At 46.1% G+C, this 26,663-nt stretch overlaps 1 protein-coding gene across 1 annotated transcript in view; it reads left to right on the top strand.

Annotated features, from left to right (window-relative positions):
• Window positions 1-26,663, top strand: part of SFXN5 (sideroflexin 5) — a 224,289-nt gene that overhangs the window by 67,942 nt on the left and 129,684 nt on the right. The window contains exons 4-5 of the mRNA XM_069066620.1: window positions 25,009-25,035; window positions 25,597-25,651. Of these exons, the coding sequence (XP_068922721.1) occupies window positions 25,009-25,035; window positions 25,597-25,651 (82 nt within the window). The remainder of the gene's footprint in view (window positions 1-25,008; window positions 25,036-25,596; window positions 25,652-26,663) is intronic.

Here is a 26,663-nt window from a genome sequence, read left to right as displayed (position 1 = left end):
TCACCACCTCCTCCTCCCTCCCTTATTTTCCCCTTTCCTTACCCTGCTTTTTCCTTCTTGGTCCCAGCTTGCCCCAGATTATCCTCAGCTAATTCATGAACTCTTAACTCATCCATTCAGTTCTACTTTCTCTAGTTCTCTCCCCTCCATGTCCTCCCAGCCTCCTTTCATGTACCATTTAGCTGGAACCTTGACTGGCCACCAGAACCATTCATCATCACAGTCACTTATTTGGACCACTGAGAAAGAGACCTAATTTCTAGAGCTCTAAAGTCTCAGAACCCTTAGCCTCGGGCAATGTAAGTATCACAATTCCTATTTTATAGGTGAGACAACTGACTTTGGGAGGTTCCATGACTTTCCCAGGGTCGCACAACTAGTGAGGGTCTGAAGTGGGGGTTGAACCCGGGTCTCTTGGCTCCTGGTTCTGCCTCTTTCCATTTTGGGCTGTGGCCTCCCAAGGCAAAAAATGTAAAGACCAAAATAGTGCTGGACCCCCATTCCTTTCTAGCAAAGGAGAATAAAGCCAGTGGGCAGACCTCTGTCATTCAAGGTAGATGGAAGATCCCCTTCTCTGTAGCTTGGACTGTTTGGAATCTTTTCCAAAGTGGGTACTCTCACCGTTTAGCAGAGAGGATAGGGGTGGTCTTGAGTCTTCCTGCAGGAGCATTTGGAACATGGAGACTTGGTCTCCCGGTCATCCTAGCTTGGCACAGTCCCATGCTCTCCAAGACCTAGGACTGGAAGGGTCTCAGAGCCCATTTACTCTCCATTTTACAGATGAGGAATCTGAAGGCAAGGACAGTAAATAACTTGCCCAAGGTCATACAAAGGCTCGTAGATCCAAGCAGGAAGAGACCTCTGAGGCCATGTAGTCCAACCCCCTCATTTGACAGGTGAGGAAACTGAGTCCCAAGGAGCTCCACTCCCTTTTCCCTATTCTTTAGGATCCCAACTCAATCAGCAAGCATTTATTAAGCACCTACTGTATGCCAGCTGGTGCTGTTGGTACAAAGCTCTGTCACCTGACCAGGTCTCTAGATCAAAATTCTGTGCCCGTCCTCACTGTCATAACACAATCCCCAGCACATCATAGGTGCCTAATAAATGTTTATCAATTCATTGACTAATGTCCACATTAGTCAGGTGAGGTCTGCAAAGTGCTTTCCATCCAGAGCTCACTTGAGCCTCACGATAACCCCACTTTCCAATGGAGGAACCTGAGAATGAGAATCTCAGTGACTTATCCAAGGTCTCCCACACAGCTGGTAAATTTTAGTGTGGGAACTTGCCCTGTGGTGTTTCTGACTCCACCATGCCAAGCAGGGAGGGCCCTTCTCTGCAGCATTTTAGGGATCAGCACATCTTCTCCCCCATGCCTGGAATGCTCTCCTTCCCAACTTCTGCTTCCCCTCAGGACTCAATTAAAGGGACCACAGAAGGTCTGAGTTAAAAGGTAAGTCAGGACTCATCAGCCCCAGTCTCCTCCTGCCAAGTGCCTGTGAGGCCTTTACTTAAATACTTTCTGTGACAGGGAACTCACTATAGCAGGAGATGAGTACTACGGTTATCATATTTCAAGTGGAAAGGGCCCCTGCTGCTAATCAGGTCTAGTGTCCCCATTTTCCAGATGAAGACACTGAGGTGAAAAGCAGCTTTACCTAACTAAGGTGATACCGAGCTGGGCTCTGAGCCTAGATCTCTGATTCCAGACCCAGGGTTCCTTTTCCTGTTCTTCAGGCATTTTTCTGAACCCTTCTACAGACTGCCTTTGTTCCCAGCTTGGGGCCCCCTTTGGAGGAAACCAGACCTCCACAGTCATTCTGTTCTGGGGGAAGGAGAACCTCTTTCCAGCCCCCTGAGGGGCCGGGGGAGGAGCTCCTGTTCCTAGTGTCTGAGATGTGGGGAATGAAACTAGGTCTCCTCCCCTACCATCTTTTGATCAGTTCTAAAAGTCCACCCTTTTGTCTCGTTGTTTTCCTTGAAGGAATACGTGCCCACAGGTGGAGAGGGGTGTAGGATGGTCCCAGGAAAGGGGGTAGGACGTGGCATTCACCTCCCTTCCCATTCTGGTATGTGCTAGTAATGACCGAGGGGCCATCTGGTGGCTGGTGGGGAACATGGGCGTGTGTGGCACGAGGCGGCCGCTCAGTCCCTCTGCCCAGAGAACAGATGGCCTCCCCCACCCCCTCCCAGCAGAAGCCTCCTCCCCCTACCTTCCCAGCTCTAATTGGGCTCCATCGGCTGTTGCTGGTCAAACCCAGATCCTTCCTCTTTGGGCCCTGACCAACCAAGCCATACCGTCCTTCTGGTCCTTGACAGCCACAAGAAGGGAAGGAGCAAATGATGAATGGACCTAGCACTTTGTGGACTCCTCAGAGATCTGGCCTTCAGGGTCCCCTTTCCCCCAGCCTGTTGGCTCCTGCAGAAGCCTGGCTCTGCACAGTGGTGGGCTCAGACTCTCTGAAGAGCTCTGGATGGTTCCCAGTCACCCACCCAAGGTTTTGGGGGCCTTCACAACAAGGAATTCCTCTTGTAGCTGAGCTCTTCTTGGTCTAACTCTTCTCTCTCTCCCCCCCCCCCCCCCAAATCTGGGAGGAGGGTACTGCTCAGACTTCCCTCAGGCCCTGCTTGGGAGGCAGGAGCTCAGCTCACTGGATTCAGGCATGGTGGCCCCCTCCTCTCCTCCAGGGAAGGAGGAAATGAGGGCAGGGAACCTGTTTGGGCCCAGCTGAAAATAGCAAAATGTTTTAGCTCTCCCCACACTGGAAGCCTTAAAAATACCTTCTAACCCAAAGTCTTCTGGGGTAGGCAGTAGGTTTGACAGCAGCTTGGAGGCAGTCAGGGAGGGAGTGACTCATCCCCATTCCAGTGCAAGGTTTTTTCCAAGGCAGGTGCATCCCTCCTACCCCATGTACCATCCTAAGGCCTCTGTTCTCTGGACTTTCCCTTGGAGGCCAGCCTGTTCCTAGGCAGAGAAGGTATCACATGTTCCTGTGTGATCTTAAGAGGCATTGTCTTTTTGACTCCCAATCACATTGGTCTCTTTCTATGACAACAAATCTCCCACCTCCTTGCCTTTGTACAGCTTATTCTCCATGCCTAGAAGGCTCTTCCTCACCTCTGCTTCCTTTCACGACTCAGTGAAAGGGTGCCCTCCTATGGGAAGCCTTTTCTGATCCCCAGCCTCAGCTGCTGGGACTTCTCCCCTCCTTTTTTACATGGATATCTTCTGCATTGATTTGTCTGGGTATATATTATTTCCCTCCCTTCTACTCTAGCTTTCCAGAATGTCATAGTTGAAAGGGACCCCAGAGGCCATCCGTGCCAACCCAGACCTGACCAAGAATCTCTGTCTCAGAATCCCTGACAGTCATCTGGCCTGACTTGAGGACCACTGGTGGAGGGGAGCCCTGTCCTCCTGAGGCAGCCCAACCCATTCAGTGTCAGGTGGCTGACACTGCCATTAGTAACTCTCCTGCTGTTTGACCTGTATCTGTCTCAGCATTTAAACCGTTGCTCCTGCTGTGTGGGGCTACCCAGAACATCTCCCTCCACTCCACTAACGATGCGTTTCACCGCGACCCCACCCTTTTAGATGTTGCTGCATTGTTAGGAGTAATGATGCAGCCCATCTAGGTGGCCCCTCCTGGATGCCCCAGCCAAGTTGTCTGCAGGTTTGCCCAAGGGCTGCCACTCCATGCACAGGTGGCCTCAGTCCATTGCTTTGCCAGTGGGTAGATGCCAGCAGAGCAGCCAGGCTGTCCTCAGCCATCCCTCACTTTTTCCCAGTTATTGGTTGCTCTGATGCCATCCTTTACTCTGTCTCCTCTTCATTTATTTATCATCTGTGACAGCAAATCATGCCTACCAGGCACCTTTCCATTGCCCCTTCACAGCTTCATAAGTGAGCCTTTTAAGTAGTTACCAGCCTCACCCCTCCAGAAGCTTCTTTGGGCTAAACGTCTCCAGTTCCTTCAGTCATCTGGTGATACCAGTCTGAGGCCCTCCATCCTCATCCCGCTGACCAAGGTCCTTGCTGGGGTACTCTGAACCAAATATGGTCATTAGTGGTAACTTCATGGGGGGAGGAGTCATCGTATTAAATCGGTAATCATTAAATGCCTAGTCTATGCTAAGCACTGTGCTGAGTGCTACTATTGAGACTCAGACGGGAAACATAGGCATGATTGGTTATTTTACCAGGCTTAGCAAATGTCAGTGCAATGTGTTACCAGCCCCTAATGGGGACAGTGAAATAGTGGTTAGTAACAATAGCACCCATCGAATCACAATAAAATCTCGAGCTGAAAAGGAAAGTGGCAGCTCTGTGGTCTAGGCTGCTGCATTTCTGGTTGATGGCCGGAATCTGAAGCCCTAAAGGTAAGATGAGTACAGTTGTAATGATTTCGCTGCTGGGACTGAGAGAGGCATTAACTTGGAAGGATTTTCTCCTTTCCTGTTTCCCATCAACGCCCCTCTAACCTGTGCCCCGTTTCCCTCAGAGGCTTGTGCTTTGCTTTCTGACCAAATGTAATAAATAAATCTATGCTAATAGATCCTCTTGTATTCATGGGACAGGTTTAGATTCCTGGGCCCCCCCCCCCCCCTTGTTCCCTGCCTGGTAACATATACATATTTTTAAGAGGGTCCTTCTGGAGACTATATCCTCTGATCTTTTTCTCCTTAAGCAAGTACGTATTTTTAAAAATTTATCACAGATAATATTCTAAAGTCATTCCTTGTAGGCAGTCATTGCTTCTAACTATTCATAGGCAAGCTTTGCACAAAAAGAGGACCTTTTGCCATTGCCTTATTTCATTCTACAAAAGGAACATGTAAGAAGGGAGAATGGAGGTCACGTTTTCCAGATTTAGGGAGTTGTGCTGTGGGACAGAGAGAAGCCTGATGACTAAGGGCGCAATCAGCTTATGTCTGGGGCAATGGTTCTGGGGGTCAGACTTCTCCCCTTAAGGTCCTGAGGAATCATCAGAAACGAAAATGAGACAAGTGAGGGGGGTGGGCTTATCAGCCAGTCAGAGTTAACTAACGCACCTGCTGAGTTCCAGGAATTGCACTAAGCAGTGAAAATACAGAGAAAGGTAAAAGACAGTCCCTGCCCTCCAGGAGCTCACAGTGTAATATATAAACCACTAGGTACAAACAAACTATCTTGTTCAGTCTTTTCAGTCAGTGTCCAACCCTTCATGACACCATCTTGGGATTTTCTTGGCAAAGATACTGGAGCAGTCTGCCATTTCCTTCTCCAGCTCATTTTGCAGATGAAGAAACTGAGGCAAACAGCGTTAAGTGACTTGCTTAAGGTCACACAGCTAGTAAGTGACTGGGGCCAGATTTGAACTCAGGAGGATGAGTCTTCCTGACTCCCAAGCCTGGCACCCTAACCACTGCACCACCTAGCTGCCCCCAAACAAGCTATATACAGGATAAATAGGAAATTAAGATCAACAGAGGGAAGGCGCTGGAATGAAGAGGGATTGGGGAAGACATCCAGTAGAAAGTGGGATTTTAGCTGGGACTTGAAGGAAGCCAGGATAGCCAGTAGGTGGAGATGAGGGAGATCATTCCAGGTATGAGGGACAGCCAGTAAAATCAGTCAGTCAATAAGCATTTATTAAGTCCCTACTATGTGACAGACACTGTGCTAAACCTTGGAGATACCAAAAAAGGAGGAAGGACAAAAAACAAACAAACCAAACAAAGGACTTTTCAAGATTCTCACAATCCAAAGAGGAAGACAAGTAAACAAAGAGAAACAAAGAAGCTACATACTGAATAAAGGAAATAGGAGAGGAAAGCCACTAGAGTTTTGAGGGATTGGGAAAGGCGTCCTGTGGAAGGTGGGATTTCAGCTGAGACTTGGAGGGCGCCAGAAAATCGAGGCAGTAGAATGAGGGAGAGAAAGTGCCTGGAGCTGGGAGATGGATGTCTTGTTCAAGAGTCAGCCAGGAGGGGGGCAGCCAGGTAGCACAGCGAGTAAGAGCACCGGCTCCAGTGTCGGGATGAGCTGGGGATCAAATCTCGGCTCAGATACTCAGCACCACACCCAGAAATAACTGGCCATGTAACCTTGAGCAAGCTACTTAACCCCGATTGCTTAAAAAAAAAAAAAAGTCAGCCAGGAGGCCACTGTGATAGAGTCCATGTCAGGAGTAAGGTGTGAAAAGACTGGAAGGTAAGAGCAGGCAGGTCAAGAAAGGCCTTGAATACCCAGCAGAACATTTTGTATTTCATCCTGGATGGGGTAGGAAATCACTGGAATTTATTGGGTGTACGTGCAGGGGGACAGGTGAACAGGGTTGATGTGAACATTCCCATGGTTAGAAGATGGAGTATCTTGTTCAAGGGACAATAGGGAGGCCAGTATCCCTGGATTACAGAGTTTGTGGGGGTCTGGGTGTTGGTTTGTGTATGAGGTGTGAGAGGACGAATAGTGTGGGTGGGGGCAGGCTATGAAGGACTTTGAGTGCTTAATAGAATTTTATATTTGATCCTGCAGGTTATAGGAACAGCACCTAGAATTTGTTGGAGGGAGAAGGGGGTCATATTTGTGTTGTAGAAAGATCAATTTGGGAGCTGAGTGGAGGATGGACCACAATGGGGATGGACTTGAGGCAGGGAGACCAACCAGCAGGCAGACTATGGTAATAGTCCAGGTGTGAGGTATCAAGGGTCTACACTGGGGTGGTGGCAGTGTCAGAAGGTAGGAGACGTAGATGAGACAGATTACAAAGGTAAAATCATTCAACTTTAGCAACAGGCCTACTTTAGGGTGGTGATAAAAGGAGTAAAGAATTAAGATGATACCTACCTTATGAGTCTGGGGGACTGGGTGGATGGTGCTAGCCAGGTGGTGCAGTGAATAGAACACTGGCCCTGGAGTTAGGAGGACCTGAGTTCAAATCCAACCTCTGACACTTAACACTAGCCATGTGACCTTGGGCAAATCACTTAACACCCCAATTGCCCTGCCTTCCCCCTCTCTAAAAAAAAGCCAAAAAAAAATAATAGGAAAGTGTGGAGGGAAAGATAATGAATTGATTTTTGGACATGTTAAGTTATGATGTCTATGGATATCAAGTTCAAGATGTTGAAATGGATAGTTGGAGATGCTAGTGTGGAGGTAAGCAGAGAGGGTTAGGGCAGGGTATGTAGACTGAAGAATCATCAGTGTAGAGATAATCCATGGGAGCTGAGGAAATCACAGAATAAAATAGAGAGAGAAGAGAAGAGGTCCCAGGACCAAGCTCTGGGGCACTCAGTGGGTGTGACCTGGATGAAGATCTAGCAAAGGAAACTGAGGAGGAACAGGAGAAAGTCACGTCAAGAAAACCTAGACCAGGGGTGGGGAAGTTGGGACCCCGAGGCCACATGTAGCCATTTAGGTCCTCAAGTGTGGCCCTTTCACTGAATCCAAACTTCACAGAACAAACTTTATAGCAGCTCTATTTGTGGTGGCTAAGAATTGGAAATCATGGGGATGCCCATCAATTGGGGAATGGTTGAACAAGTTGTGGTAAATGATTATAATGGATTATTATTGTGCTATAAGAAATGACGATCAGGATTATCTCAGAAAAACATGGAAAGACTTACATGAACTGAAACAGTGAAGTGAGCAGAACCAGGAGAACATTGTGCACAGTAACAGCAGTGAATGACTTGGCTATTCTCAGCAACGCAATGATCCAAGACAATCAGTTCCAAAGGACTCATGATGGAAAAATGCTATCCACCTGGGGGGGGGGGGGGAACCTGATGGCATCTGAGTATAGACTGAAGTATGTTATTTTCCCCTTCCTTTCTTCTTCTCCTTCTTCTCCCTCCTCCTGCTCTTCCTCCTCCTCTTCTTCCTCGTCTTCCTCCTCCTCTTCCTCATCTTCCTCCTCTTCCACAAAATAATTAATATGGAAATGTTTTATATAATCGAATATGTATTACCTATATCCAATTGCTTGCCATTGTAGTGAGGAGGGAGGGATAGAATTTGGAATGTAAAACTTAAAAAAAAAACCCAAAAGTTGTTTTTACATGTAATTTGGGGAAATATACCTTTTTTTTTTTTTTTAAAGAAGAGCTTGAACTAGAAAAACTAGAGAAGTATCAAGAATAGGGCCCTTCGCAGTGTTAATGCTCTGAAGTTGTCAAGAAGGACAAGGATTAAGAAAAGGTCATTAGGTTTCACAAGAGATCACTGGTAACTGGAGAGAACAGTTTCATTTAAATGATGATGTCAGAAGTCAGAAAGGTCAGAAGTAAGAGAAAAGGAAGTGGAGGCATCTGTTGTGGACTCCTCAAGGAATTTAGCCACAGAAGGGTAGAGATAAGGGCCCATAGGTAATGGAGATTAGGTGAAGGTTTTTAGAATGGGGGAGTCATGGACATGTTTGCAGACAGTAGGGAGAGAACCAGTAGATCAGGAAAGATTACATTAAGGTGAAAGAGTAATAGAGGGGCCCATCTGCTAGTGAAGATAGGATGAAATGGTATCATTTGTGCATGTAGAGGAGTGTGCCTGGGCAAGGAAAACAGCCACCTCATTATGTAAGATAAGGTTGAAGGTGAAGATATGGCAAGAAGGCATCTGAATGATGTGAAATGAGGAAGAATGGGGAAGAGAAAGCTCTTGGCAAATGCCCTCAAGTTTTTTCAGTAAAATATGATGCAAGGTTATCAGCTGAGGGGTTCCAGGAGGGTGTAGCAGCAAGCACCCCAGCGTCCCCAGGGTATCTGCCAACACAGGTTCTTGGATCTGCTTTGCTAAAGGAAAGCAACTCAAAATGGGTTAACAGGCTTACTTTAATCAGTCAAATATGTATTGTTTACCTAGTTCAGGGGAAAAAGGTCAGCAGCCTGAACTTCAGAGTATACAGACAGAATTATCAAGACAGAGAAACAGATCAAGTAGACAGGTTTCCAAGCTGTCCAACCATTACATCCATATCAAATCAGCATCTGGGTTTTTCAAAGCTGGGGGGGCTCTCAACAAAGGCTTCCCAGAGTATCTGATCAAATCACAGAACACTTCTCAAAGTGAGCCCCAAAGCAAAGCCTCACATCAGGGATTATATAGCCTTCTCCTGGGTCAGAGAATGTAACAACTTTCTGGACCCACTGGCCAATCAAAAAGTATCTACTGAAAAACAAGCCTCCCACCCTAGGCTCCAGGTGCACTTTAGCCTAGGGGCAGGGAAGATCTTTAAATTTGCATTTCCATTACTGAGGGGAGCCTTCAGAAATTTGAGGAGAAATAAAAGGGCTTCTCAGTTGATTGGGATAGTGAGTTGATTAAGGAAGCGCAAAAGGATCCCCCAGTGGAGGTTTTCTAAGGTAAATGAATGATTGATCCAGTCAGCACAGGTTCATGAATTTCTTCAACTTTGTTTAGCAAAGCAGGAGTAGAGTGGAGTAATCCAAGACTGAGGGTTGGCAGGGCATCAGTGATTTGATAAGGGGGTAAGGGACTGAAGAGTATAGTGCAAGGGGGCAGCTAGGTGGCTCAGTGAATAGAGCACCAGCCCTGGTGTCAGGAGGACCCGAGTTCAAATCCGGCCTCTGGGCAAGTCACTTAACCCCAATTGCCCTCCAAAAAGCAAAAAAAAAAAGTATAGTGCAGAGTATAACTGATTCACCAAGGGATCAATTTGGGAAAAGGAGGGGAGTGTAGCAGGTGCAGGGGTGATGGCCTGGGAGAGGATTGAGTTGGGCAAGAGATTGGAAGTTGTGGTATAGAGGGAGAGCAATGTTTGGTACTAGAAGGCAGGAGAGGTGAAAAGTCAATGAGCTGTGGTCAGATGAGGGGATTTTGAAATTGTTTTATATGTAGGGTATATTTGTGGGTGATGGCAAGGCCAAGAATATGGCCGTCTCTATGTGTCTGAGGTGGGACAGAAGAATAGACTATGTGAAATGAGTCAGTTGAGGAATTGTGAGGTTAGGGTATTTGGGGGGAGTATCAGTATTGAATTAAGGAGGAGACAGTGTGGGCCAGGCACTGAATTCATTGAGGAAAGGAGGGGACAAAAGCTACCAGGATTTGGATTGGGTGGTAGATAGGGATTGCATGAAAATCAAAAGAGCAGAGGTTACCAAGTGATGGAGGTAGGGGGAGAACCTGGAGGTAGTAATGGGGAGCAAGGAATATTCCACCCTCTTTACTTTGACCAGTTGAGTTGAGGGGAACAAGTGAAAGTACAGCCTGTTTTGGAGGAGGCCAGAGCAATTCTGTCATGAGGAGGAAGCCAGGTCTTAGTGAGAGCCAGAAGGTGGAAGGACTAAGGAGAGATTTAAGATGAAAACATGTTTATTGCTCATGGAGCAGGCTTTTCAGAGAGCCTGGTGGAAGAGGTGAATAGCTTTAGAGTAGGATGGGGGTGGGAGGGTATTTTGAAAGGATTTGGAATAAGGAAGTAGGTAGTGAAAGGGAGAACCCAGTTTGATAAAGGAAGAGATTTCAGAATGGCTGGGATAGGGAGGGTATGAAGGGAGTGTGTGTGTATGTGTGTATTTATCTTTGGAATGATCCATTGGGATTTGATCTCAGGGCCTTAGGCAGTTTGGGTGGACAAATGCTGGAGACTGAAGGAATGGTGTTACTCCATTTTCTCCAAGACTGGAGGTTTGGTGGAAATGGTCTTTCTGCCATTCCCTGCAAGGGTGGATTGGTATTTTTCCTGTTCATTAGTGAGACAGGACACCCAACAAGGTGGAATGTCTATTTTCTCTCCTTACCTCAATGCTAGGAGAAAAGTGTTGGATAGAATGGCATTTCTCCTCTTCCTTGGGAGGCTTAAGAGAGAAGACCCAAATGAATCTGCGAAGGGATCTTTGCTTTAGTTTTCTAAAGCAAAATCTGATCTCTTACAGCATTTCTAAAGGCAGCATGGTATAGCAGATAGAAGGCTGTCCTGGGAGTAAGGAATACCTGTGTTCAGGTTTTATTTCTGGGACATCCTGGATGTGTGATCTTGGGCAAGTCAGTGACTGAGCTCTCAGAGACAGTTGCCCTGATGGTGGAAAGAATTTTCTACACAAGTTCAAGCAAAAAAGACAGTATCCCTTCAAAAGTCCTCCCAGGGATTTCAAGCAGGTTCTGATGCAAGTTCTTAGGTAGTTTGGCAGCAAAAGGACCATGATGGAACTAGAACCATTTAATTCAACCAGCATTTATTAAACATTTGCTATGTGTCAGGGAATCAGAATCAGGAAGTCCTGGCTCTTTGACCTTGGACCAGTGACTTGAACCCTAGAAGCTGCCAACCTTCATCAGTAGACAGAATTTCCTCACATGGGAATTCTTCAGTGAAATAAGAGGTCCAGACCCTATTCTCAGATATCAAGAACTGTACCGCGTACCGTAATATGGGATAGGATACTTAGTAGATCACATTTCTACAATACTTTCAAGTTTATAAAGTGTTGTGTCTACAATATCGTCATTAGATCCTTGAAGCCGCCTGACAGATATGGGTAGTAGTTACAGTTCTTATTCCAGTTTTGTGGATGAGGAGAAAGGCTTGAGAAGTGACTTGCCCAAGGCCACACTGCTATGAAGGGTGGGAAGAAAGATTCCAACACAGCTAGGCCTGGCTCAAAGTCCAACACTATCCACATTGCCACTCAGTCTCAGGCTGCATTCAGAGAGGGATATCATTTTGGTATAAGCATTTTGATCTTAGGACCCTTTAAACTCTTATAATTTATTGAGGACCCCAAAGAGCTTTTGTTTGTGTGGGTTGTTTGTGTCAGTGTTTACTGTATTAGAAGTGAAAACATCTTAGTATTATAATGAAAATAGTTTTGATTTTTTTCTTTTTTTGCCTTTTGGAGGGGGAAGGCAGAGCAATTGAGGTTAAGTGACTTGCCCAGGGTCACACAACTCATAAGTGTTAAGTGTATGAGGCTGGATTTGAACTCGGGGCCTCCTGACTCCAGGGCCGGTGCTCTATTTACTGCACCACCTAGCTACCCCAGTAATTTTGATATTGTGGACCCCCTGTCAATAAACATTTATTTATTAGGTTCCTGCTATGATGTGGTAGGCACTATGCTAACTTCTGAGGACATCAAGGCAATTTGAGAACCACAGATCAAGGACAGGGGTGGGGACCCTGTGGCCTCGAGGCCATATGTGGCCTTCTGGGTCCTCAAGTGCAGCCCTTTGACAGAATCCAAATTTCACAGAGCAAAACAATGATCTGTGAAGTTTGATTTCACTTGAGGCTGGGGCAGCAGGTTCTCCACCCGCTGGAGAGGGAGAGGGGTCAGACTTGTTCTACTTGACCCCAAACAGTGGAGAAATGGGTAGAAATGGTAGACACCAGATGGGTCAATGCCAAAAAACCTTCCTAACCAGTAGAGTTTTCCCCAAGTGGAATGAGTTTCCCCTGGAGGTGGAAGGCTTCTCCTCGATGGAGCCCTGCCAGGACAGGCAGGGGGAGTGTTTGGAAAGGACTGAGATGGTCTAGACAGCCTCTGAAGTCCCTTATCTTTGGCATTCTGAGAGTTCTCTCCTTTGTCTGCTGGGCCTCTCAATGTCATAGACCTTCAAGCATCTTGTGTTCCTGCCTACATCCCTCCAAGGACCACATGTGCTTTCCAAGCAATGTGGATCCAAGGCCCCCAAAAGTCAGACAACCCAAAAGGAAATCAGGTTGTGACTAATTCTAATTTCAAAGTGAAATCTCCGGAGACCAGTTAAATAGGAATCTAGTCTTCTTTCTATGGGTTTCATTAAACATGAGCTCTTGCAGTTCCCTGTTAGTTATTCAGGGGTGAATGAGCTCCTCTTTGAATTGTCCAGACCCTTGGCTGCTGCCTCTGCCTCCCCCTTCTGTCTCTTAAGAGGTAGCACATCTCAGGAAAATGCCTAGCCTAGAAGTTGGACAAGCTGGTTCTAGTCCTGATTCTAGCACTAATAGCTAAGTAGGTAGCCAGAGCATTTATTAAGTACTTACTGTGTGCCTGGCTTTGTGCTAAGCATCAGGGATACAAATACAAGCAAACAAGACAGTCTCTGCCCTCAAGGGACTTACATTCTAATGGAAGAAGACGTATATAAAAGGGACCTGAAAGGAGGTGGGGTTGGGGCCAGCATAGTGTGCCATGTAAAAGTCTGGTTCTTGGCAAAATAAGGCCCAAGCTCCCCTAGGCCAGCCCAGTAGTCCAGGGCAGAGTTCAGAGCTCCAGAGGGAGGGTGGGAAGGGAGGGGGTGGTGGCTGATGTCCTTTAAAATAGAGCTCAGTGCACCTGAATCACTCACCTACCTCAGATGAGTCACCATTGGGCTAAAATTAGGTCATCTGAGGCGCAAACTCTGAACAAGAAAACAGCAGTGCTAATGTGAGCCATTGTTTGGGCTTATTTGCCAATGGCCCAGAGCAGAGTGGATTTCTCCTTTCGCAAGGGACTCTGGGGGAAGGTTTGGCCACAGAGGGGACTGAAACTTTTGGTCTGAGTGAGGGTTTTGTTTCTTGGTTTGCACTGGGGGGCAGGGGCAGTAGGAGAGATTCCAGGCCCTGCTGACTGGCATGGTAAAGAGCCGTCAGATGTCCTGGGTGGTGGACAGGCCAGTTGAGAGAAGCTCCTGTGTCCCTTCAGCTGTGCCATGATCTCAGAGAGGCTGGTTCACTTACTCATTCCTGGACTGGCATCCACCAAGACCCAGCCTTGACCCTGAAATGCTCTAGTAGAGGAAAGCAAAAACCCAACCCCCAACTCCCTTTTCCCGGCCAGGTTCTCCAGGCCCTTCCTGCTTGCCCCTTCGGCCCTCCCTGAGCAGCAGACATTCTGAGATGGCACCTGCCCCTCTTCCTCAGCTAGCCCTGGCTGCATTGTTCTTCTAATTGGTGAAGTTGCATCTGTGTCCCCTGGGCTCCAGGAGCTTCCTCCGGGCCCAGCGGAGTGGCAGATTGGAGAGACAGATTGATGCTGGCGAGTAAGCCAAGACAGAAGTGCAGGGAGGCAGAGCTCCCTGGGAGAAATAGAGGGAGGTGGGAGCTTGGATGTCTGCTTTGGGGGTGGGGGTCTGGGATGCCCAGCCCTGTACTAGGCAATTCCTGGATGAGAAAGAAACCTAGACTTAAAAAGACATAGCCCTCAACCTTGAGAAGCCTGCCTTAGGTTAGGCTGACCCTGGCATTTGGGCAGGCAAGACAGCCATAACACCAAGTATTTCTATGTTACGATGTACCTTCCCACCCACAAAGTCATTTGATCCTCATGTAAAACCTCAGAGGTAGGCAGGCCAGGGGTCATAGGATCATGGAAGCATAGGCCTGGAGCTGGAAGGGGACTTAGAGGCCATCCTGGCCAACCCTCACTTCACAGGTGAGGCCACTGAGCCAAGCAAGGAAGTTGTTCTATCCAAGTGACTTGCCCAAGGTCACAGCATTTAAGCCCAACTCATCTAACTCCAAAGCCATCACCCTTATTAGAAGGTTTGAGTGGGAATTCAGGGTTAAATCTTCCCTTGTAGTCTACAAAATCTCTCCACAGCATCCCTGACAGATAGGCGGCCAGCCTCTGCTGGAACACTTCAGTGACAGGGAGCTCACTAGCTAATCTTTCTCTTGATAGTTTGAATTCTTAGGTGGTGCTTCCTTTCACTGAACCAAAAGCTACCGCTCTGTAACCTGGACTGGTGGCTCTAGCTCTTCCCTCTGAAGCTAAAGACTAGACTTGACTCCTCTTACCTATAATTGCTTTCAAACGTTCCCTATGAGCCTGTACTTCTACAGACCACATAGCCCAAGGAAGGACCTTGAGCTAGCTTGGCCCCTTCTAATTCTGTTCCCTGCCTTTTGAATTGACTTCCCTTTGTTGGTCGGCCTGAAGTGGGACTGCTCCCCTCCTCCCCCAGGGAGTTCTCCCTTCCCAGCATCTCTCACTTTCTTCCCCTTTTGTTTACTCACAGGGTCACCTCTTGTCACCTGCACTCTGCAGGAGCCCCCTTTGTCTCAAGGGCCTCCCCACCCCAATTCACACAGCTTCCAATTAAGTACACATCTGATCACATCACTCCTGCTCAATAAACTCCAGTGACTCCCTATTACGTCTACCATCAAATATCAACCCTTCTGTTCGACATTTAAAGCCTTCATAATCTGACCCCGATCTACCTTCAGTCAGTCAACAAACATTTATTAAGGGTGAACTTTGTGCCAGGCACTGTGCTGAGGGTAGGGATACAAAAAAAAAAAGGCTAAAGACAAACCCTGCCCTCTAGGCGCTCACAGTCCAATGGGAGAGACAATAAGCATGTAAATATGTAACAGCAAGCTACATATGGGATGAAAAGGAAATAAGGAAGGCACTAATATTAAGGAGTTGAGAAAGGCTTCCTTCTTGTAGAAGATGGGCTTTTAGTTGGGCCTTAAAGGAAGCCAGGAGGCAGAGATGAGGACGGAGAGTGTGGCAGCCTTGGGGCAGCCATGGGGCAGCCAGAGAAAATGCCCAGAGCTGAGATATGGAGGATCTTGTTCAGGGAACATCCAGGAGTTTGGTGTCACTGGATAGAAGAGAATGTGGCTGAAGTCAGATGTCAGAAGACAGTGGAGGTAGGAGGGGGCAGGTAATGGAGGACTTCGAACCCCAGACAGAGGATCTTGTGTTTGATCCTGGAGGTAATTGGGAACCACTCTTCAATACACTCGCAGTTTACTGAGTAGGAGGGGACATGGTTGGACCTGCACTTTAAGAAGATCCCTTTGGTGACTAAATGGAGGATGGGTTGAAGATGAGGCATGCAGATCCAAGAGTAGCTATTGCAGTAATCCAGGCATGAGGCAATGGGGCCTTCTTCACTAGAGTGGGGGCAGTGTCAGAGGAGAGAAGGGAGCATATTGGAGAGATGTGGCAAGGGTGAAGTCAACAGACCTCAACAGGTTAGATATGGGGGTGATAGTAAGAAATCCAGCTTTTGAGCCCCTAGAGGGTTTAGGCAGAAAGGTGAGTTCAGTTTGGGACATGAGTTTAAGGTGCCTACTGCAATCCAGATTGGGATCTCTGGAAGGCATTTGGAGATGTGGATTGGAGGTCAACAGTGAGGTCGGCAGAAAAGGTAGATTTGAGAATCATCAGCATAGAAACTAATTAAATCCATGACAGCTGATGAGATCACCAAGTGATAGAATAGAGGGGAGGAGAGAAGAGGGCCCAGGACAGAACCGGGAGAGACACCTATGGTTAGAGGGCATGATACGGAGGAAGATCCAGCAAAGAAGAAAGAGGGTCAGATAGATAAGAGGAAAACCAGGGGAAAGTAGTGTTCTGAAAACCTAGAGAGAAGACTACAAGAAGAGGCTTATCAGCAGGGTCAAAGCCTCAGAGAGGTCAAGGAGAAGGAGGAGGGAGGAAAGGTCACTGGATTTGGCAACTTTGTGCAGTTGTTTTGGTGAAATGATGAGATCAGAAGCTAGTTTTTAAGAAAGTGGAGGCACCTATCATAGACAGCATTTTCAAGGAGGTTAGCCACAAAGGGCAGAAGAGATAGGAGGCAATAGTTGACAGAGATGCAAAGTTCAAGTGAGGATTTCTTGAGGAGGGCAGAGATACGGGCATATTTGTAGAGAGCAGGGAAGGAGCTGGTAGACAAGGAGAGATTGAATATAAGTGATGGACAGCAGACAAGATGGAATGGGATTGCTTGTGAAAGTCGAGGGGGTTAACCTTAGTAAGGAGAAAGGCCACCTTATCACAAGACAACGTGAAGGAGGAGGCAGTGGCAGAAGACATCTGAGGGATTTTTGTTGCTTAGTTGTGTCATGTCTCCATGACCTCGTTTGGGGTTTTCTTGGCAGGAATACTGGAGTGGTTTGCCATTTCCTTCTCCAGCTCATTTGACAGGTGGGGAAACTGAGGCCAACAGACCTAAGTCTTTGTCCAGGGTTACACCAGGTACTCTGCACTATGCCTCCACCTAGCTGCCCCTAGATGTTGTCCTAGCTCAAGGTTGCCTCTGACATACGCTGGCTGTGTGACCTTAGACTTAAATCACTTAATTTCTCAGTGTCCCAGACAGCTCTTCTTTTTTCTTTTTTGACTCAGTTTTCTATGTATTTTAGAAATGAGACCTTTATCAGAGATACTGGCTATAAAAATTGTTTCCCAACTTTCTCCTTCCTTTATATTCTCGGTTGCATTAGCTTTGTGCAAAACCTTTTCAATTTAATGTAATCAAAATCATCCATTTTGCATTTCATAATGTTCTCTATCTCTTGTTTGGTCATAAATTCTTTCCTTCTCCATAGATCTGACAGGCAAACTGTGCAGACAACTCTTTAAGGTCCCAAGTGAAAGATGAAGGAGGAGGTGGATGGCTCATTTGTTGATCTGTATCTGTGGAAGGAGTTTCCACTCTGGTAGCTCCCCAAGGACAAAAGTGAAGTGGTCCCTGCCCTCAAGGAGCTTCCATTCCATTGCTGTAAATTCTATCTAAGGTCCCCTTCAATTCTAACCTTACATGACTGTAAAATGACCAGGTAGCTCATGCCATCTCTTTACTTCATCTCAGACCTACTGATGGCTCCCAAGAGTCCTTCTTGCCCCTCTTTTGGACTCTGTTATATATCACTGGCCTTTCCTAGATAGCAAAAGTAGAGCAGGTAGATGCCTTCCTAGGATCAAAGACTTAAAGCTGGAAAAAAATAATAACAAGCACTTATTGTTTGCAAAGCACTTTTTACATTATCTTTGATCCTAACAATACTATGAAGTGGATGTTTTTATTTTTTCCATTTTAGAATGAGGAAACTGAGGCTGGCAGAGGTAAAGTGACTTACCCAAGGTGACACAGCTAACATGTTGGAGCTAAGATCTGAACTCAGATCCCAGGATTCCTTCAAGGTTCTTTCATCATACCATACTGCTATTAAGTACATGAGTTTTTCCTTACTTCCCCCCCCCCCCCAATAAGGGAGACCCAGGGCCGCATGAGCCTTAGAGAAGGAAGGGACATTGAGTGGGGCTTGTGGAAAAGGGTACAGAAAGTGGTGAGATAAGTGCTGGAGGAAGACTTCTGTGGGCTCCTAGTTTGAGCATGACCAACACCAAGCTAGAGTTCAAGACCTCTGGGAGAGTGAAACCCCAAAGGATTTAGCCCCAGGTCTAGGATGCTGGTCTCTACTTCGTAGCTCCCTCAAACAGACATGTAAGGGTAGAGAGGAGAGGGTTGGAGCTTGCTTAGGGCTTATGAGGTGACCTATTCCCCAACTTCTACCTCCAGCCCCCTCTTGGCAGAAGAACTGTTGGGAAACATTACCCTTTCTTATTGCTTATGTTCTTGTCCTTGCGTTTCCTGGAATCAGGACCCAGCTTTAGCCACTTTCTTTTCCTCCAGTCATCTGCCCAGCAGGAGGGGCTGCCCAATCCCTCTCCCGAAGATACCCAGCAGAAAACAATGAAAGAATCCCTCATCAGACAGTCTCCCATGGGGGATAAATGACTTTTCTTTCACTGTTGCTGAAGAGTGAAATGGCCCATTGGCAGTAAATTGTCTCCTTCCCCTCCTCCCTCCTTTCCTCTCTTCATTTTTCTTCCTTGTCCCTCCACCCTTTCTCTTCCTCATTTTTCTTTCTTTTCTCTCCTTTTCTTTCCATTCTTTCTGCCTTGTTTTGAGGTTCATGGACCCCAGCTTAAGAAACCTTCAATCTCTAGACCAGAAGAAAGGAGAACGGAAAGGAAGGAAGAGGGGAGGGAAACAATTTACTGCAAATGGGCCATTTCACTCTTGAGCAACAGTGTAAGAAAAGCCATTTATTCCCAGAGGAGGCTGTCTGGTCAGAGGTCGCAAGGCCTAGAGGTGGGGGCAGGAGGTAGCTTAGCGTTCCCTTCAGGCTTGGCTGAGTTACCTGAAGAACCTTGTGCAATTTTGAGGAATGCATGGGAGATACATTGTTGGTGAAGAGCCTTTAAAAAGGTATTTTATTCTGCCAGCCAACACACTTGTTAAATAATTAATGCAATAATTATACAGGATGGATCTTGTATTCTTTCTGCCTTTCTGTCAATTGTGACTGGGCTCTGTTGCCACATACCATTTGCAGAAACCTACCTGCTCCCTTCCCACCCCTTCATAGATGATACCTTTAAATATCTGGAGCTTGATCTCCGAAAGCCTGATAGAGTTGGGAAGTCTTTGTGTTTGTTGGTACTCACCAACATGTTGTCAGCAGCCATTCCCCCACCTCCAAATCATAATATGGAAAGTGTTTGCCACTGCATGGAGAATATCCACTGAAGAATCCAAATCAAAAATATTGCCTCTAAATGCTCAAGTTTTCCAGATGCTCCCATTTGTGCTGATTGCACCAGAGTCGAACACTGCAGTCCCTCCTAAATGAGCTCCATAATCACTCATAAAATCACAGATTCAGAGCTAGAAGGGACCTCAGAGGCCATCTAGACTAAATTCCCTCATTTTGCTTTGGAGGAAACTGGGGGTTAGAGATGTTAAGTGATTTACTCAAGATCATACCATCTTCTGACTTTCCATTTGGCCTAATCCACACAAGAAAAACCAAGTGGATGAAGAATCCCTAAAATCCAGAATGTATATCTGGTATAGCCAGTCAATTGAGTATGTCTATGTCGGACAATCACTGTAGATGAATAGTGAACTGGACCCAGAACTGAAGGGAAGGAGTGTGGACAAGATTATATTTTGGAAATTGTACTGTATTTTTAATGAGTCTCCCAGCTTCTTGAAATGAAGGTTCATCTCAAACACTAATATTCTCTTTTTGAAAAAAAATTATAGCTTTATTAATACCTTTTTTTACACTGCAGTTATTTCTGAATATATTATCCTTTCCAAGCCATCACTAGTGATCTTTTCCTCATACTAAAAAATAAATGGTTGAGCAAAATGGATTCATGCACAGAGGACATCTGGCAGGCACATCTGTGCCAGATTTACGGGAGGACAGAGCAAGGGTTGCAAAGGATGACCAGGAGTAGATGGGTTGCTATTTGCACTCCATCTAACATTGATGAGTGAGCTCATCAGGAGTGATGAATAATTGTCGTTGTTCAGTCTTTTCTGTCTGGTTCAACTCTTCAGGACCCTATTTGGGGTTTTCTTGGCAAAGGTCCTGGAGTGGTTTGTCATTTCCCTCTCCAGCTTACTTTTGCAGATGAGGAAACTGAGGCAAACAGGGTTAAGTGACCTGCCTAGGTTCACAAAACTAGTAGTTGTCTGAGGCCAGATTTGAACTCATAATATAAGTCTTCTGGACTCTAAGCCTGGCCCTTTGTCCACTGTGCCACCTAGCTTCCCTAACTGAATAAGAGTACCTAGCACTTCAGTAGTGTTTTAAAGTTTGCAAAGTACTTTTTATAAGTACTTTTTATATTTATATTATCTCATTCGATCCTCACAAGAACCATGTGCTATTATTGTCTCCATCTTACAGATGAGGAAACTGAGGCTGAGAGATATGAAGTGATTTGCTCAAGGGCACACAGTAATGTGTCTAAGGAAGGATTCAGACCTAAGGCTTCCTGGTTCTAAGTCAGACTCTCACCATTGCACCACTCTGTCTCCCCAGCTTCTCCTAGGGTCCATGTTACCCTGCTGTACAGGATCTTCTCCAAATATCTCCATGTTTTTAGACAATCCTCGCCTAGAATCGGAGAGCAAAAATTGCCCAGTGAATGCAGGCTTCACTGCCTTCTAACCTTATTATGTTAAGATTATAGGAAGTAATTGATGTGTCTTGGTTTATGAGGCCAGCTCCTGCTGGGATGTGGCAGACTGTGGAGAGAGAATCAAATGAGATAGAATGAGTCCTCAGAGGGCATCTTCTTGGTTTAATTGTGTCAAGTACTTGAAAACAGAACCTGCCAGTAAGCGAATCTCTCTCTCTCTCCCTCTCCCTCCCCCCCTTCCTCCTTCTCCTCTCTCTCTGTCTCTCTCCTTCCCTCCCCCCTCTCTCTGTATGTATATATAAGTATGTGTATATGTATTTCTACATGTCTATATGTGTGTGTGTGTATACGCACACACACACCTGTGTGTAGCATCAGTTCATTGGGGGCTGTAATTAGAAACTTCTTCCTTGGGTCTAGTCAAATACAACTAATAAACTTCTCTGCACATAATAATAATTATTATAATTCCCATAAAATATTCAGTAAGCATTTCTTAAGCACCAGCTGTGTGCCAGACAGAAGTACTAAGCCTCCTCTCCTCTGTCTCTTTACATACACACATGTGTGTGCATGCACACACACACACCCACATGCACACACGCCAAAGATGAAGCCATCTCTGCCTTCAAGAGCTTCCATTCTCTGGGAGGAGTGGAATGCCATGTCCACAGATAAGAAAATGCCTGATGATTTGGGTTTTGGAGTGGAGCAATTATCTTCCCTGATGACTGCTCAGCCCTTCATGGGGCACTGCCCAGGGTCACGCAGTCACCATGTGGTTTAAGTGGGATATGAACCCAGATCTTCCTGGTTCTGTGGCAGTATAACTATACAGAACACCAGGTCAAAAGTCTATTTAGAATAAAGGTAAAGTAACTTGGCAAGGGTCACTAAGGACTGGGAGAGTTAGAAAGGTCTTGCCTAGGTAGTGGCATGTGAGCTGAACCCTGAAGAAAGGCAAGGATTTCAATGGGGGCAGTGAAGAGGGAGAGCAGGGCAGCTAGGGGGGACTAGCTGGGTAAAGGCATGAAGGCAGGAGGTGGAATGAACTTAATAGGAAACATCCAATGAGCAATTTTGGCTAGAAATTTGAGTGAGTAAAGAGGAGGAGTCACATGAAATAAGTCTGGAAAAAGAGATTGGAATCAGATTGGAAGGGGCTTTAAAGCCAAAGAGGATTTTACATTTTATCCTGAAGACACTGGGGTGCCACCACATCTTGAATAGGGACTGACAGGTCAATAAGCATTTATGAACACTGTGTTCCAGGCACCGTGCTGAAGCATTTGGAGATACAAAGGGGTAAAAAATAGGGTTTGATGTGTTCAGATCCATGCTTTAAAAATAGCACTTTAGCAGTCCTGTGATATTTGGTCCTGGAGGAAACAGGGAGGCATTGGAATTTATTGAGTTAGGGAGTAATGAGGTCAAAACAGCGTTAGGGTTCTGGAGAGTCCTGGATTCTAGGAAAATGGAGAGGCTAGATATAGGGAGACCAAGTCAGTGAGTGTAATAACAGCTGATGTTAATATAGTAGTTTAATGTTTACCTACACTAACTCAGTTGAATCTAGTAACAAGCCTTCAAGGCAGGTGCTCCGAGTATAGAGCTGTTGCAGGTGGTATTTGAACTCAGATATTCCTGACTCCAAGTCCTGCACCCTGTCCTTAGTGTAGACCAGGCTGCTTTTGTCCCCGAGAGCCAGAATCATCAACTCCCCAGGCGGGATTGCCTTAGCTAGAGACCATCAAGAGTAGCCCCATTTGAGAAGGAACCTTGATAATCCCAAAGGTGGGGTCTTACCCATTGGGCAGAGACTTGCCTATAAGGAGGGTGCTTGGCTCCCCCTGCTGGCTGATTGGTTGTTAGAACAGCTGGCACCTGCTTGGTATATGACAAAGCTTCAGGGTGAAGTGAAGATGGTTCCATTTTCCTTAAAGGAAAACCACACAAGGATCTCTTTGTCTTCAGAGCTGCTGCCTCCACTTTCTACTCTCCTTTTTCCTCTTTTCAATTTCACTTCCCTTGTCCAATGTGGTGCAGTAGAAAGAGAGTTGGATTTGGAGTCAGATGTTCTGGGTTCAAATTCTGACTGCCACTTACTAGCTGTATGACCTTGGACAAATCACCTGCTTGGCCTCAGTTTCTTCAACAGTTGAGAGAGGGGGTTGAACTTGATGACTTCTAAGGTCCTTCTCAACACTAGTTCTACAATCCTGTGATTCTAGCTGCCCCAGGAAGAAACTGGTAATTATGACAATGATCAGCTCATGTTTATTGAGGAGTCAGATCCTGAAAGTGTCCCTCCTCCCAGCAGCTCTGGACCAGAGAGAATAATGGGGAACCCAAAGGCCTAAGGCTCTGCTGGTGCTAGTAATTCTATATGGGACAGTGGTGGGGATGGGGATCAACATTTCAAAAGACACATAGGCACCTAAATTAAAACCCTAACATTGGGTATACTGGGGGAATGGGCAGGGCTGCCGTATGTCTTGCCTATTTCCGCGGGCAAAGGTGATAGGGCATCTTCCTTTCCTTGTGTCCCCTATGTAACTTCCAAATTCACTACCAGGACCCCAGCCCATCCCCCAAACACATACACAAAAACGGGCAGCTTGTGTGGGTGATTGAGAAGGATGCAGATTCCCCCCAAAGACCTGGGTTCAAGTTCCTATTTCAACAGGGACCAGCTGATCATGTTAGATCTGTTTGCTTCTCTGTAAAACAGGCATAATGATGCCTATACTACCCACCTCTTAGTATTCTTATGAGGAAAGGACTCTGCAGACCTTCAAGTTCTGTACAAAGTATCCCATACAGAGCTTAAGGTTGCACTAAGACTTTATCATAGATTTGACATCAAAGGCATCTCAGAGACCATCTATGGAGTCCAATCTCCCCACTTTACAGATGAAGACCCTGAGGCCCAAGGCTGCATAGGTGAAAGGCCAGGATTCAAACCCATGTCTCCTGACTCCAAACATGACATCTCCCCCTATCCCCTGATGAAATGTAACATGGTCCCAATTTTCTGTGCTGTTTGGTACTCCCAGGACCTCCTAGCTAAGTATGAAGCCAGGCTAACACTGCTTAGCTTTCAAGTTCAGACAAGATCAAGCATGTTCCGAGTGGTTTTGTCCTAGACTTCCTGCATCCCCATTTCTATTTGTCCTTCTCTTTGTCACTGAGGCTTAAGCCATTCAGGTCAGAGAATCTCAGATGTTTGAACTACAAGGAACCCTACAGAGCATCTTCTTATAACCTTTTATTTTGCAGATGAGGGAGCTGAGGCCCAGAGAGGGGAAGTCACTTGAGCAAATGTACAATGTGATTTAGTAAGTGGTGGAACAGGGACCGACTCATGCCTTCTGGATAAGTCTGGTATAGCTGAATCCAGAAGACCTGTGTTCAAGTCTTGCCTTTGACACTTCATAGCTGTGTGACCCTGGGCAAGTCCCTTTCCTCATTTATAAAATGGTATCCTATTAGTACCTATTTGAACCCGCCTCCCAGGGTTGTGGTGAGGCTCAAAGGAGATAATATATAGAAAACCCTTTGCAAACCTTAAAGACCTAGAAAATGTGAATGGCTCTCAAAATGATTCTGTGAGAGAGAGAGAGAGAACCAGTCTGTCATTTGACAGATGGGAAAACTGAGCAGTTACAGGTGATAAATTAGAGGGCTGGAAGTCATTGGAGAAGCAAAGTTGGGTTCGACATAAAGAAGAATCTCCTAACGATCAGAAGTAATCTGAAATTGAATGTATGACCTTAGGACCTGGTGTTTTCTTCTTTGTTAGCGGTTTTCAAGCAGAGGTTGGACGATCATGTTATGATAAAATAAAATGGCTTCTGAGCCGTTAGTCTCCAATGTTTGTATGACCAGGACTTATAACTGGATAAGACAGAGAAGGACAATTTTTGTCATCCTACTTCTTTCAGTCACCAAGCATTTATTAAGCACTCACTATTTACCAGGCGGGGTGCAGAACTCTGGGGATAAAAGGAAAGGAAAAAATCTGGGCTCTGATGATCACAGCCTGATGAGAGAGACAGCAGGCAAACAGCTCTGTACATACAGGGTCGATGGGAGATGATCTCAGAGAGAAGGCAGTGGGCTGGGAGTTGGGGAGCAGGAAAGGCCTCTGACAGAAGGGGGGATTGGAGCTGGGTCTTGGGAAGCCAGAGGGCTCAGCTGCGGCAGTCAGCCCCCCCTGGGAGACCTCAGATACACAATTTAGGCTTTAGCTTCTGTTGCAGCCTGTGTCAATGTATCAATACCTTCTTACTATACCTTGAAACTTTCTCAATGAGTTAAACTTTTTCTTCTTTCTTGCAGCTCTGGAGCGCCCAGAAAATCAAGCAGGTAACTTGATTTAGAGTTCTTTCTCCTCACCCTGATGGTTCTCAGGCCGTCCCTAGCTTTGGGTCAGTCTCTTCTTCTCTACATGGAACCTTTCCCTCCCTCATTCTCCTGAATTACATTCCAGACCACAGTGGGGATTTCCTGAGGAAGCTCAGTCCCCCTCCCATTAGAGTCTGTGAGGCTTACAGTGAACTTCCTCTCCCCTCTTTGCTCTCATTGGAAGGGGTGAATGGATGTAGAGTTGAGATAACCCAAATACTGCTTCTAGTAGCTTCTGCTGGGGTCAGAACCCATGCAATAAAGGAGCTCTGGCCAGAGCTCGGCTCTAGGCGTGGGTGGTGTGGTAGGGTCTGAAGAGGGGGAGCTCTACATGGCCTGTTCACTGTCACATGAACTAGCTCAGGACAGAAGGGCTCATTTTGCCCTGGCTGATCATTTATATTTTCTCTGGAGTATTTATTCTCTTTTTTCACTGATGTGTCCCCCTCATTACCCCTAACCCCAACCCTAGCTGCCCTCGCCCTAGTCTCACTGCTGTGCTGTTTCCTGACTGTCTTGCAGGCCATCCTACACCCGGACACCAATGAGAAGATATTCATGCCTTTTAGGATGTCAGGTAAGCCCACAGGGAGCTGTCTGTCTATCTGTGAAGCCAAAGCCTTCTGTCCATAGAGCTTGAAAGGTCACTGCCTCATGTGCAGATGAGGAAATTAAAAGGTGAACAGGTAGCATGTGACAAGTAGACTTTGAATCCAGATCCTCCAGCAGAGCCACTGTTTTCCCCCTGTACAACCTTGTATGTCCCCTTTGGGTTTTCTGCTATCAGCACCCATACAATGACATCCATATACTGGTTCCCACCAGGGACATGTTTGATCCATGTGCCCTGGGGACAAGCACAATCCTGTTCCCATAACCATAAAGTCTGTTAAATTTTCAATGTGAGCATTTACACCTTGGAAATCGACAAATGCCACAAATCAGGGCTTAATTAATTTATTTATTGCTGATTGCTTAGACTTAAGAAAGTGAGGGAAAAATGTTAATTACGTAGATTTAAAAGTATGTTATGGGTGCATGTGTGTGCATATCTAATAGCTAGCTGTTAAACATTTACCAGCATCCCTCCCTTTCCTTCCTCTCAAAGAGCCATCTCTCTGAACAAAGAATTTTTTTAAAAAGTTCAGCAATAAACACACTGCAAAAGTTGAATGTTATATGCAGCATTCCACACCAGTGGACAACTACCTTATGTCTTCTTTGAGTTTGCCCTTCTTTCGCAGCCTGTCCAGCAGCCTCTCCAGGAAGTCCTCCTTCTTTGTCCTCTGCCCTAGTCAATGCTGTTTACACTAGCCATCACACTTAGAGGGATTACTTCGTAAAGCAACTCAGAAAGGATCCAATCGGCCAACTCACAGTACTCTTTATTAACAACAACAAAAAGACAAGTATTCAGTACCTTTGAAATTGGCTAAAGTGGAAAAGTCTTAGTACTTAATTGTCTAATAAACTCACTTATGTACCATGTTTCCCCGATAATAAGACCTATCCCGAAAATAAGCCCTCCCCTTACTGTGTAAGATTCCTCTAAAATAAGCCCTCCCCCGAAAATAAGCCCTATTGAGATT

This window comes from Petaurus breviceps, unplaced genomic scaffold, assembly GCF_028583685.1.
Source record: "Petaurus breviceps papuanus isolate PSGF00001 unplaced genomic scaffold, PetGlider_PUasm1.0 139, whole genome shotgun sequence".
NCBI lineage: Eukaryota > Metazoa > Chordata > Mammalia > Diprotodontia > Petauridae > Petaurus > Petaurus breviceps.
Note: the sequence above shows the minus strand (reverse complement) of the source record. Positions and strands in the feature narration are given on the sequence as shown.